The following is a 12,997-nucleotide window of genomic DNA, read 5'->3' on the forward strand; positions in this document are numbered from 1 at the left end:
CCACTGCATCCCTCTTTCCAAAAATTAACCAATAGGGCTGGGGATGTGGCTCAAGCGGTAGTGCGCTCGCCTGGCATGCGTGCGCCCGGGTTCGATCCTCAGCACCACATACCAACAAAGATGTTGTGTCTGCCGAGAACTAAAAAATAAATATTAAAAATTCTCTCTCTCTCTCTCTCCTCTCTTACTCTCTCTTTAAAAAAAAAAAATTAACCAATAACCTCTTCTGAAAGATGGCATTTGGTTTTAAAAAGAACCTTGAACCTAAGAAGCATAAGATTATTGTTCATTAATGGCCTTGATTTTTACTATAATAATTTTTGGACCTTGTAAAGTCACTTAACTTCTTAGTGCTACAGTGTCTTCATTACAAAATGAAAGTAATATCACTCTTCTCAGAAAGTTCTTTTGTAGACTAAGTGACATAATTATACCACAATCTTTGCCCTACCTGCAAAGAAGGTACTCAATATGTTTTGGTTCTTTCCTTCCTGCAACAGAACTTTTCTGAGGAGAATGTGATCAGGTGCCTGAGGGAGCTGGAACTAAGACAAATGGGTCTTTCAAAGCCGATTCTGCCCAGCCAAGATACAAATAGATCCCTCTAGCGTAGACATGCGTTGTAGGTCTTAGAGGAACACCTCTCCTACCACAGAGAAACAATGACACCTGCTGGATGAAGGATGCATTTCCTCCCTCTAGTTCCACTCACCCACTGGGCTAAGTCCCCTGATATTGCATTGGTCCTTAGAAAACCAAGGGATGGACTCTCATAGACCAGCCATAGCAAGGTCCAAGGAAGATTGCTGTTGACAGAACTTTCAGAGGCTGAAGAGAGACTTCTAGCATACACCCCTTATCATATCCTGGCCACCCTCAGAAAATAAAGCCTAACAAGTACATTTACTGAGGGCTCAAGGGGAACATGGAACTCAGCCTCACTTACTCCAGTGTCTTCCAGTCGCTTCTCCAGTTCTTGGCACCAGCTCCGGTACTGCAAAACCTAAGGCAAAGACAGCACACTCTAAGCAATGGACACAGCTGGTACAAAAAGCCCAAACCAAAGTTCCCTCATAATTTGGGCAACCTGCAGTGAACAGGAGAACTGGGTGGTGATGGTGGTTTCTATTTGTCTATTTGGATATAAAAAGAATATTTTCAATATGCCTCTTACATCAGAAAAACAAAACCATAAATCTTAGGGTCAGATCTCAGCTCTAGACAAGAACAAGCCTGGACAACTAATTTTGTGTGTGTGTGTGTGTGTGTGTGTGTGTGTATGTGTGTGTGTTGCTGGGGATAGAACTCAGGGCCTTGTATATGCGAGGCAAGCACTCTACCAACTGAGCTATATATCCCCAGCTCCTGGGCAACTAATTTAAAAAAAAAATTTTTAGTTACAGATAAACACAATACCTTTATTTTATTTATTTATCTTTATGTGGAGCTGAGAATCGAACCCAGGGCCTCACATATGCTAGGCAAGTGCTCTACCACTGAGGAACAACCCCAGCCTCTGGGCAACTAATTTAACCCTTGTAAATGCCACCTTTTTTGTCTCCTGGTACTGGGGATTGAACCCAGGGCTGATCTACCACTGAGTTACACCTCCAGCTCTTTTTATTTTTCATTTTGAGATATGACCTTGTTAAGTTGCCTAGGCTGGCCTCAAACTTGTGATACTCCTAACTCATCCTCCCAACTAGCTGGGATTACAGGTATGAACCACCATGCCCAGCTTCCTTAGAAAGTCATTTATTTTAAATATTTATTGTACCAGGGATTGAACCCAGGAGTGCTTAACCACTGAGCCACATCCCCAGTCCTATTTTATATTTTATTTAGAGACAGGGTTTCACTGAGTTTCTTAGTACCTTGCTGTTGCTGAACTAGCTTTGAACTTGCAATCCTCCTGCCTCAGCCTCCCAAACTGCTGGGATTAGAGGCATGTGCCACTGTGTGAAATTCATTTTTAAAAAGGACACAATCCAGACCTTGTCAAGTAGTAGTGAGGATCAAAGAAACTATATTTGAAAGCTGAACAATGCAGATCCTCAGCTCACCAAGCTAGGTGTGAGCCATCCCCCCCACCTGGCTCTGCCTCTTCCAGCTGCTACCCTGCTCACCTTGGCCTGCAGCTTCCTCACAAGGGCAGCTTGCCTTTGCTGTGCCTCCTGGAAGCTCTTCAATTTCCGCCAGGAGACTACCTGGTTCTCCGCCATCTGCTGCTGAAGAGCCAGCACTTGCTCCTCCAGCACCAGCTGCAGAGACTGGGGCTTCATGTCGTTCAACCCGGTGCTTCCTGTCTCCATGGGGGCATCAGACAGCAAGTTCACAGGTCCCTATGCATCCAGAGGCTGTTTGCTCCCTGCAGGGTTCTCTAACCATTTCTGTACCACTTCTACTTCTTCTTGAGCTGAGACCAAAGCACAACTGAAATTGAAAAAACAGTCCAGATGACCCAAATTTATTCAACAAACTTGTATATGGCAAAACTTGGTTGGACAAAGTAAACAGGTTCCTCTACTACAGGACTCCTCAGAACCTCTAACATAATAAGATAGATCCAGGAAAAATGGTAAGCACTTATAATCCCAGCTACTTGGGAGGTTGAGTTGGGAGGATTGTTTGAGCCCAGGAGTTCAAGGCCAGTTTGGCCAACATAGCAAGACTCCATTAAAAAAAAAAAAAAATTTAAGATAGACCCTAATCTCTAAGATGGGGTTCTGGGGCTGGGGATGTGGCTCAAGCGGTAGCGTGCTCGCCTGGCATGCTGTGCGGCCTGGGTTCGATCCTCAGCACCACATACCAACAAAGATGTTGTGTCCGCCGAGAACTAAAAAATAAATATTAAAAATTCTCTCTCTCTCCTCACTCTCTCTTTAAAAAAAAAAAAAAAAGATGGGGTTCTGATGAGGATCATTCCCCAAATTTAATGGATCATGAGACAAGCTCACAGGAATACCGTTTCCTGGCATGCCTTTGGAACTCTGACGAAACCAAGGGCTCCTGGTTTACTACTGCATCCCTCATATCTACCATAGCCATGAAGACATTTGTTGAAGGAATTACTGAACGTGCTGTTAGTTTGGCAAGGGAAACAGACACAAATAATTATAACAAAATGAAGCATATGCAACAAGAGTGCAGGTTTGCATGGAGAAAAAAAAAGAGAAGGCATTTCACCTAGCTTGGGGGGCTGTGAATTATGTGAATCATCATCATTCAGGTCAGTTGCTTTAGTGCTTTACATGCATTATATCATTGTGTCTACGTAAGAATCTTGAAATCTTCCGAGTCCTTCCTACCTCCCTTCACTACATGTGCTATTCTAGCTCTTTATACATGGATGAAGAAACGGAGGCTTAGAATGATCAAGCAACTTGTACCAGGTCACACAGCTGACTCCCTGACAAAGAAAAGGGGTTGCTGATGTTTCAGGTAAGGGATCCAAAGAGAAAGAGAAGGGTGGGCTGGGTGAGACGGTGCATGCCTATTATCCCAGCAAATCAGGAGGCTGAGGCAGGAGGATCACAAGTTCAAGTCCAGCCTAGGCAATTTAGTAAGACCCTATCTCAAAAAAATGCAGGGGATGTGCTGGGAAAGCAGCTTGATGGTAAAGCACCATGGGTTCAAACCCCAATAATGAAGAGAGAGAGAGAAAACAAGCAAACAACAACAACAACAAAAAAAAAAAAACAAAACAAAAAAAAACAGTTGCACCAGGAGAGTAAACCATTCTCACCTACCTGGGCTAAAATAGGGCAATGGGCCACCTGCAGCAGAGGCAGCCAGCCTAACAGTGACCTTTGGATATACCCAAGAAAGGGGGAGGCATTGTAGCAAAGAAAAATTATGGGGGGCTTTGACCTCAGGCGTGCCACTTCCCTTTCAGTCCCCTTGTCCAAAAATGAGGGCATCCAGCTCTATGACCTCTGAATTTGTTAAGTCTCTAAAACTGACAATTATTCTACAACCTGTGTAGGAGAGATCAGGGAGTTCCTTCATGTTATTAACCCTAAGACTCCCATCAGCAGGGTTAAGGAGTATCTGTATTTCCAGCAAATGAAAATCTAGCATTTACATACACTAGAAGTTTTAGGAACCTCAAATGCTTTCATGCACCAAACTGCAAATCTTTTACATTCTGGCTCAAATGCCACCTCCTATCATATGGTCCCAGAAGGAAGTTACCACTTTCATAGCTATACACACATAGACACTCACTCACTCTCTCAAATACATATATATTCTAGAATATATATTCTAATGTTCAGATTAATTACATTTTATCTTCATTATTTGTCCACATTCTAATCTGTGAGTTCCTCAAAGGCAGAAGTTGTCTAAATCATTTTAGTTGTCTGTAATAATAAAGAAATATGTGAGGGGCTAGGGATATAGCTCAGTCGGTAGAGTGCTCGTCTCGCATGCATAAGGCCCTGGGTTCAATCCTCACGCATCACAAAAAAAAAAAGAAAGAAAGAAATATGTAAGAATATATCACAGATCTCCGACAGATCTAAACCATAGGCCAGATATTGCAGATCAGTGGGGTTTGCTGGCTCTTTTCAATCAATCACTGTGTGTGGACCACACAATGATTTTTTTTTTTTTTTTTTTTTTTGGTGGTGGCACTAAGGATTAAAACCAGGGTCTCTAGTGATAGCTAGGCTATCACTTTACCCTTTTTATTTTGTTTTTTGAGACAAGGTCTTGCTAAATTGTTGAGGCTGGTCTTGAACTTGTGATCCTCCTGCCTCAGCCACCCAAGTAGCTGGGATATCAGGTGTCACCGCCCTACCCGGCTACATACAATGATTTTTAAAAATTCAAGTTAGGTTTCAACATTTATAATTAGGGGAATACACACTAAAAACTGTTATTACTGGGCTAGGGTTGTAGCTCAGTGGTGGAGCACTTGCCTTGCATGTATAAGGCACTGGGTTTGATTCGTAGTACCACATAAAAAATAAATTAATTAAAAGTATTGTGTCTATTACTAAAAATATTAGAAAAACAAAAACCCTTATTTCTGACTCTTCTGGAAAATTAGAGTACAATGACCTTTGAGCCATATTCCCACAATGAAATGACCCAAGTTGCAGTTGAATAGTGCCTGTCCCCTTTGGATAGGGCATATACTCTCTGGTTCACCAAAGTTCCTCTGTCCCATGACTATTCTCTCCCTCACACTGACAGCAGATTTCAGTTCTCATTTATCATTGTACTCGTGCTATTGTTTTTCTTAGAGTTATAGAGAAAAACTCAGTTTACTAATTTATCCTGAACAACTGAAGTCACCTGAGTCTTCAGAACCTTTCCTGGGCAGTAAAGAATAAAACAATGAGGGCTGGGATATCAAAGCACCTGCCTTGCATTTGTAAAGCCCTGGGTTTAATCCCTAGTTCAAAAAAAAAAGACAAAAGTAGAAATAAATAAAGTAGTGACAGTAGTGTGGCACCAGTGAAGGTCTGGTGATACCAATAACCCAGGCCGAAGTAATTCAGCCTTCCCCAAATTACAAACATCTTCCTTTTCTGCCCTTCCTTTCCACCAGGGCTGCAAAACCAACTAACCATTGCACCAGGAAGTGCTGGCTCTTCAGAGTTTGATGGAGTGCAATCCCTCTCTGCTGGGTGGAGGCAGACCTTCCAGAAAACTGCTCGCTTACCTCAGGATTTCTGCCAACACTCTACCAACAATAAGAGCAGATCTGAGTTGCTTCAAAGGAACTGAAGTGCCTTTTCTCTCCTAATACTTCGAGGGTTGAGCCAGGCTTTTCCACATGCAGCTTCAGTGGACCAAAGGCTCGCCCTCCTTTGAATCTCTATCCCAAATTATCAGATTGAACCATAGGAAACTGCTGATATTCGCTCCTTATTTTTTCACCTACAGAAATGGCACTTTCCTGTAATTCAACCTAATGTCTCTATATACAGCCTTGTCACAGTTCCAAGAATTCTCATTTAATCCTCTTTTAGGATAAGGTTGCCAGTAACATGCAAATATTATTTGGGAAGATAATATCAGTAATATTTCAACAAAGAAATAAAATAATTTTAAAAACATAAAATTGCAGATAATTAAAAAATTGTAGTGCTATTTAAAAGTTTAGTATAACCCTCTCTTTTTACAGATAAGGAAACAGGTTTATAAAGATGAAATAAGTTTATTTTACTCATATTTTGTTTATATGTCCACTTATCTCAAAAAAATGATTGAAAAGTATAGCAAATATACCATAATAATGTAGATATCACTAACAGCAGAAACTGGGTAAATAGAAACCCTGTGTACTATGCAATTTTTCCATAAATCTAAAATTGCTCTAATTTTAAGCATGGACATGGTGGCGCATGCTTGTAATCCCAGAGGCTGAGACAGGAGATGGCGAGTTCAAAGCCAGCCTCAGCAACACTGAGGCGCTAAGAAACTCAGTGAGACCCTGTCTCTAAAAAATATATATATATAATGGGGTTGGGATGTGGCTCAGTGATTGAGGGCCCCTGAGTTCAATCCCTGGAATCCCCCCCAAAAAATAAATAAATAAAGTTCATTTTAAAAAAGGACTTGAAGTGTTATGATTAAACAAACCAAAAAAGGCCAGGTTTGGTGGCACACACCTGCAATCACAATGATTTGAGAGTATGAAGTAGAAGGATCACATGTTCAAGGCCAGCCTCAGCAACTTAGTGAAGCGCTAAGCAACTAAGTAAGACCCTGTCTCAAAATAAAAAATAAAAAGGGTTGGGGATGTGGCTCAGTGGTAAGGTACCTCTGGATTCAATCCCTGGTACCAAACAAAAAACAAAAAATTGTAAATCTGAAATTCACTAAAATCAGAATAAAAAGGAAGAGACAGAAAAATCACATCAGGGAACTTTCTAAAATTGAGACTTAGTTCTGAGCTTCCTGGAGATAGCTCAGCACCCTTTTATTAACACTTTAGATACACTAGCAGAGCTCCAAAGGAAAGGTAGGTTTCCATGTCCCCCAGAAAAGGAAAAGGTCAGTAGCTGGCAAATGGTAACAGATTAGATTGCATTCAAATGAGATAATGAACATCCAGGTAGCCTGTAAACTGTAAGCCATTGAATAGGATTTATGATTGCTGCAGGAAAAGGGAACAGATTCACTTTCTTTATGCATTAGTTTATCCCATAAATACTCAGGAATTCCAACAGAAATTCAAGTCTGCCACTGTTGTACAGAAATAGCAGGACCTACTTCCTGCTTTTGTCAAGAATCAGATTGAGGGCTGGGACTGTGGCTCAGCGGTAACGCACTTGCCTGGCATGTGTGAGGCACTGGGTTCGATTCTCAGCATCACATATAAATAAATAAAATAAAGGTCTATCAACAACTAAAAAAATATATTAAAAAAAAAAAAGAATCAGATTGAGAAGGGCAGCAAACTCAAGACCAAGAGCCGCCTGTGGACTTAAGGTAGAAGGTAGCAGAATAGTGATATGAATAATGTATTTAGTCTGCTCTCATCCAACGTATTTTAAAAGGAGTCTTTAAATAAAGTTTAAAAGAGGAACAACTCCACCTAAACTTGGAGTAGAGGTATAAATACTACAAGGACTAAGAACCAGACTGGCATTATTAAATATAATTTGGCATTTATGGCAAAAAAGAAAAAGCACTTAAGGACACATTTTATTTCCTGAGTATAAACACTATAGAGACATTTTGTGTACAGACACCATTTCTGCTGCTGCTGCTGCTTCTTTCTCTTTTCTTTTTTTTTTTTTGGTACCAGGGACAGAACCCAGGAATGCTTAACCACTGAGCCACATCCCCAGCCAATTTTTTGCATCTTTATTTAGAGACAGGGTCTGAGTTGCTTAGTGCTGCACTAAGCTGCTGAAGCTGGCTTTAAACTCACAATCCTCCTACCTCAGCTTCCTGAGTCGCTGGAATTACAGGTGTGCACCACTGCATCTGGCTCCATTTCTGCTTCTTGTGGAGGTGCAGGGAGTTAGCATGAAATTCCTTATATAAGTCACACATGTGGGATGTTTCTGTGTTCTCTTCTCACTTATGGTCTCTCCCACTCAATCTTTGTTGCTGGCCCTTCTTTATCTCCATGATATCTGAATATTGGGGGCCCAGGGCTCAGGCATCAGGCCTCTTCTCCTACATTCATTTCCCAGGAAAATTGCACCCTGTTTCACAGCTTCAAATAGCACCTACACACCCATAACCCTCAGGGTTACTCTCTAGCCCACACTTTCCTCTGGAACTCTGTCCTGCTATACCATAATCAAACATCTATTTAACTTCTCCAAGTAGATGTCGAGTAGGCATCTATCTCAATTTACTCCAAAAGTAAACTGCTGCTGCTCCAATCTTCACTACTTTAGTAAATGGCACTGCCATACTTCTAGCTGCTCAAGTCAAAAGCCTTACAGTCAGATTTATTCCACCCGGCCATGCCCTATAACCTCCACATCAGCAAATTCTGCTGTTAATACCAGACCCCCACTGCCACCATCCTGAGCCAAGCCACTCTTTAACCTGGTGTGATGACTTTGAGACATGCCTACAAACTCTTTGATACTTCTCCCTCAAGAGGTAACGCTTAATTCTCTCCCCTTGAGTGTGGGCTGGACTGAAGTAGAAATGATTTCTGAGACAAGGTCATACATGGTACTATGGCTCCTTGTTTGCTTACTGTCTTTCTCTCTGTCTCTGATCAGTCTCTCTGGGGGAAGCCAACTATTCTGAACTGAGGATACAAAGGCACCTGTGAAGAGGCCCAGAGGTAAGGAACTGGGCCTTCTGCCAAAAGTGCTGTGAGTGAGCCATCTTGGAAGCACATCTTCCAGCCCCTGCTGAAGCCTTCAAATCACTGCAGCTCAAGTTGTCAGTCTGACTGCAGCCTAGAGATCCTAAGCCAGAAACAGCCAGCTAATCCACACGAGGATTTTTGATCCACAAGAAATGTGAGAGACAATAAATGACTGTTATTTTAAACTGCTTACTTTTGGGGTAGTTTATTGCACAGCAACTGATAACTAATACATCTGGATTACTACAAAAGATTTCTAGATGGTAGTGATGCCTCCTAAATTTTATTATTTCTCAACAGAGTAGTCATAATCCTTTTTAAATATAACAGATGAAGCCACTCAGAACTCTCTACCAAAATCCTCACAATGGTCTTCAGGATCATAATTATTTGATCCCAGACCCATTTGTTTTAATTCTACTTTCTATTCCTTTCCCCTTGTTCCCAACCCTCCAACCACACTGGTCTCCCTGCTGTGCATGCTTGGAACACACCAAACGTAACCCATTTCATGGCCTCTTCCCTAGTTATCTTCATGATTTGCATCCTTACCGCCTTCACCTAGGTCTCTGTTCAAGTGTCACTGCTCAGTAAGTAGTTCCCTAACCATATAAAATACCATCACTCCTCCACACATGCTGGTATTTCTACTCACCTTACTATTTACTTATTTGTTCTTGTCTAATTATTATATAATAACCTACCAGAATGTAAATTCTACCAGTACAAAGCATTATTTTATTGGACACTTGTACTCTCAGCCCCTAAAATAATGCCTGGTATGTAACAGGTGCCTATTACATATTCAACTAACTGATACAACAACATTAGGTAACATGATCTACATTATCCTTCATAATCTTACAAAATGCTGACAGTTCTATTGCCACTCTAAAAGCAAAACTCAAAGCTTATACAGTTTGTACAGCACTTTACTTTCACAATAATAACTTGCAATCTTCATTAATTAAAACAAAAAAAACAAAAAAAACCTCTCATAGCCATGCAAGGTGATGCACACTTATCACTCCAGCAGCTCGGGAGGCTGAGACAAGTTCAAAGCCAGCCTCGGCAATTTAGTGAGTCTGTAAGCAACCTAGTGAGATTGTCTCAAAATAAAAAATAAAAAGGGCTGGGGATGTGGATCAGTGGTTACGTGCCCTTGGGTCCAACCCCTGGTACAACACAATTTAGAGATGAGATTATGGTCCTCATTTTATAATCAAGAAAACTAAGGTTCAGTGGGCAGGAGTGATGGCTCATGTGATCCCAAGGACTTGGGAGGTTGAGGCAGGACTGCAAGTTCAAAGTCAGCTTCAGCAACTTAGCAAGACCCTGTCCCAAAATAAAAAATTAAAAGGGCTGGGAATGTAGCTCAGTGGTAAAGCACCCCTGGATTAAATCCCTGGTGAGAGAGAGAGAGAGAGAAAACTAAGGCTCAAAAAAAAGGACATAACTGGTCAGTGGCAAAGCAGAGACTAAACACCAATCTGATTTCAAATTGTATGCACTCTCCATTACATTACCTGCCTCCTAACTTATAGACTAGGAAGCCACAATTCTAAGGGTCATTTCTTAAAGGGTGTGAAATAAGCAAGATTGTGGAACCAACCCAGAAGCCCTTCAATAGATGAATGGATTAAAAAAATGTGGCATTTATACACAATGGAGTATTACTCTGCAATAAGAAATGACAAAATCATAGAATTTGGAGGGAAATGGATGGCATTAGAGCAGATTATGCTAAGTGAAGCTAGCCAATCCTTAAAAAACAAATGTCAAATGTCTTCTTTGATATAAGGGGAGTAACCAAGGACAGGGTAGAGACGAAGAGCTGGAGAAGATTAACATTAAACAGGGATGATAGGCGGGAGGGAAAGTGAGAGGTAAGGGAAATTGCATGGAATTGGAAGGTGAGCCTCAGGGTTATACACAACTACATATAAGAGGAAAGGAGGAGTAGGAGAAAAATTATATAAGTGGAAGAAACGATTTATAGTAAGGGGATGGAGAGAGAGAAGGGGAGGGGAGGGGAGGGGAGGGGAGGGGAGGGGGGACAGTGGAGAATGGGATAGACAGCAGAATACATCAGTCACCAGAAAGGCAATTTGTAAATCAATGGAAATGTAACTGATGTGACACAGCAATCTGTATACGGGGTAAAAATGGGAGTTCATAACCCACTTGAATCAATCTGTGAAATATGGTATATTAAGAACTATGTAATGTTTTGAACAACCAACAATAAAACAATTAAAAAAAATAAAATAAAATCTTTGCTGGTTCCAAAAAAAAAAAAAAAGGGTGTGAAATAATGACATCTACGCCTGCAGCATTCTGAGGGAAAAAGAGCAATAAAAGGTAGAATATAATGGACAGAATATAGTTATACCGGGTCAACCCCAGTTTTATCCTTGGTTTTGTCATGAACTCATTCTATCAATTTGAGAACATCAATTCTTCTTTTAAAGACGTGTCAGTAAAATGGGAATCATAATCCTGGCCTTCGTAACTCAAGGGGCTAATATGAAAATCAATTCAATAGTCATTTACTAAACCCAAAGGCAATGGAGTAAAGTTATCACATGCCCTGGGGACAGTTTCCAGCTCTACTCACTTATTAGTTGTGAGACTCAGGAATATTACTCCATCCGGGAGTGCCTCAGTTTCTTCATATGCAAAATGTGAAGATACAAAACACACCTCTAGGTCTCTGTGAAGATTAAATAGACTTTACATGTAATGCATTTAGGAAAATCTGACACTTTGCGACTACTCGGTAAATATTAGCTCTTATCATCATCATGTGCAAGATCCTTGAATACAGAGACCAAAAAGGCAAAGCATAACGTCCAAAGACCGAGCTCAAAGTGTGAAAAGGCAGAAAAAGCGATTTGTGAAAATGCACAAAAAGCCACAAAGCGAAGTTAGCTGCGCCTGGCGAAGACGGCTGGGAAAGGCTTCAAAGAACTGCTATTGAGTTGGGTCCCCCGAAGAACAGAGTTCCAGGGTCGCGCGCCAGGGCGGTGGGTGGGACTGGGCTTTCGGACAGATCACGTGCAAAGCCGGGGGACGCAGGGAGAAGGGCGGGAGAGCGCACTGCGTACCCGCACAGCCAGAGTAGTGCCGGCAGCAGGAAGCTGAGACGGGCAGGCCAGGGGCCCTAGGACAAGTTCCAGTCCGTCTCTGGGCCTCGGGTCCTCCTGGGAAACGGGAGGCCGCTGTCCAAACGGGATTCCCGCGGGCGCCCCAGGCGGGCCAGTCCCTGGGCCTCGGACCGTTAACCCGGGCACCTCCCGCCTGCCCCTGAGCCCCACCTCACCGCGATCAGCTCGGGCAGATTCCTGGAGCGCTGCTCAGCAAAGGAGCGGCCGCAGCCGCCGAGAGGCCGGGCCGGGGGCGGGAGCCCTCCGGGCTCGCGCTCAAACCCCGCCCCCAAACTCCCGCCCTTTGGGAGGGCCCGCCCCACAGTGTAGCGCGCCTATAGGCCGACAGCGCCGGGGGCGGATCTCCACCATGTTGGGTACTGGCGTCAGGCTTACTCAAGACATCCAAAAGGAAAGTGGGGGTTATATGGAGACATAGGATCCCTTGCCAGAAATGGAGACAGCCAGAGCTTTTGGATTACAGCAAAGGACATCTCAAGAACAGAAAAATCTTGCCTCAATTATCCTCCTGTTGGCTTAGGCGTTACATAACGCGCATGCGTAATAAAAAAATTCAATTGGTTCGAGACGCGCCTGCGCATCACTCTACTTACAAACCCCGTAGAATACCAACTGCGTGAGAAAGGAGCTGTAAAACTTGCAACCCTGGTCTTCCTTCTTGCTTTGGAACCCCGACGGTCCGGGCAGCCCTAGGCAATACAACAGTTGCAGCAGAATGACTTAGTGTTATTTGGAACACTCAGCCCTCTACATACCTTTGCACAGTGTTACCTTTGCCTGAATGGCCTAAATGTGACCAAAGAGCTACATAGAGTTGGTCTCATTTTCTACGTAATCAAGATTCCCCTAAATTTTCCCCCTGTGACTGCGGTGTTATTCTCAAGGCATTTTGTGTATCAAATATCAATGCACTTTTTTTTTACGAGAGAGAGAATTTTAATCTTTTATTTTTTAGTTTTTGGCGGGCACAACATCTTTGTTTGTATGTGGTGCTGAGGATCGAACCCGGGCCACACGCATGCCAGGCGAG

The 12,997-nt window shown here is 42.5% G+C and overlaps 1 protein-coding gene across 8 annotated transcripts in view; it reads right to left on the bottom strand.

The window, feature by feature from the left end:
- CEP250 (centrosomal protein 250) overlaps window positions 1–12,183 on the bottom strand; it is a 50,242-nt gene extending 38,059 nt beyond the window's left edge. For 5 of the 8 annotated variants that reach the window (XM_081291267.1, XM_081291260.1, XM_081291268.1 and 2 more), the window contains exons 1-3: window positions 11,418–11,538; window positions 2,127–2,433; window positions 947–1,003 (exon numbers count right to left, since the gene is read on the bottom strand). In XM_081291267.1, the coding sequence (XP_081147393.1) occupies window positions 947–1,003; window positions 2,127–2,312 (243 nt within the window). In that variant the 5' untranslated portion in view covers window positions 2,313–2,433; window positions 11,418–11,538. Of the gene's footprint in view, window positions 1–946; window positions 1,004–2,126; window positions 2,434–11,417; window positions 11,539–12,117 lie in introns of those variants that run through there. The other 3 variants (XM_081291263.1, XM_081291262.1, XM_081291264.1) reach the window with 3 other exon arrangements.
- Between the last annotated feature and the right edge of the window lie 814 nt (window positions 12,184–12,997).

The sequence above is a fragment of the Spermophilus citellus genome (assembly GCF_964194105.1).
Source record: "Spermophilus citellus genome assembly, chromosome: 4".
Taxonomy (NCBI): Eukaryota; Metazoa; Chordata; class Mammalia; order Rodentia; family Sciuridae; genus Spermophilus; species Spermophilus citellus.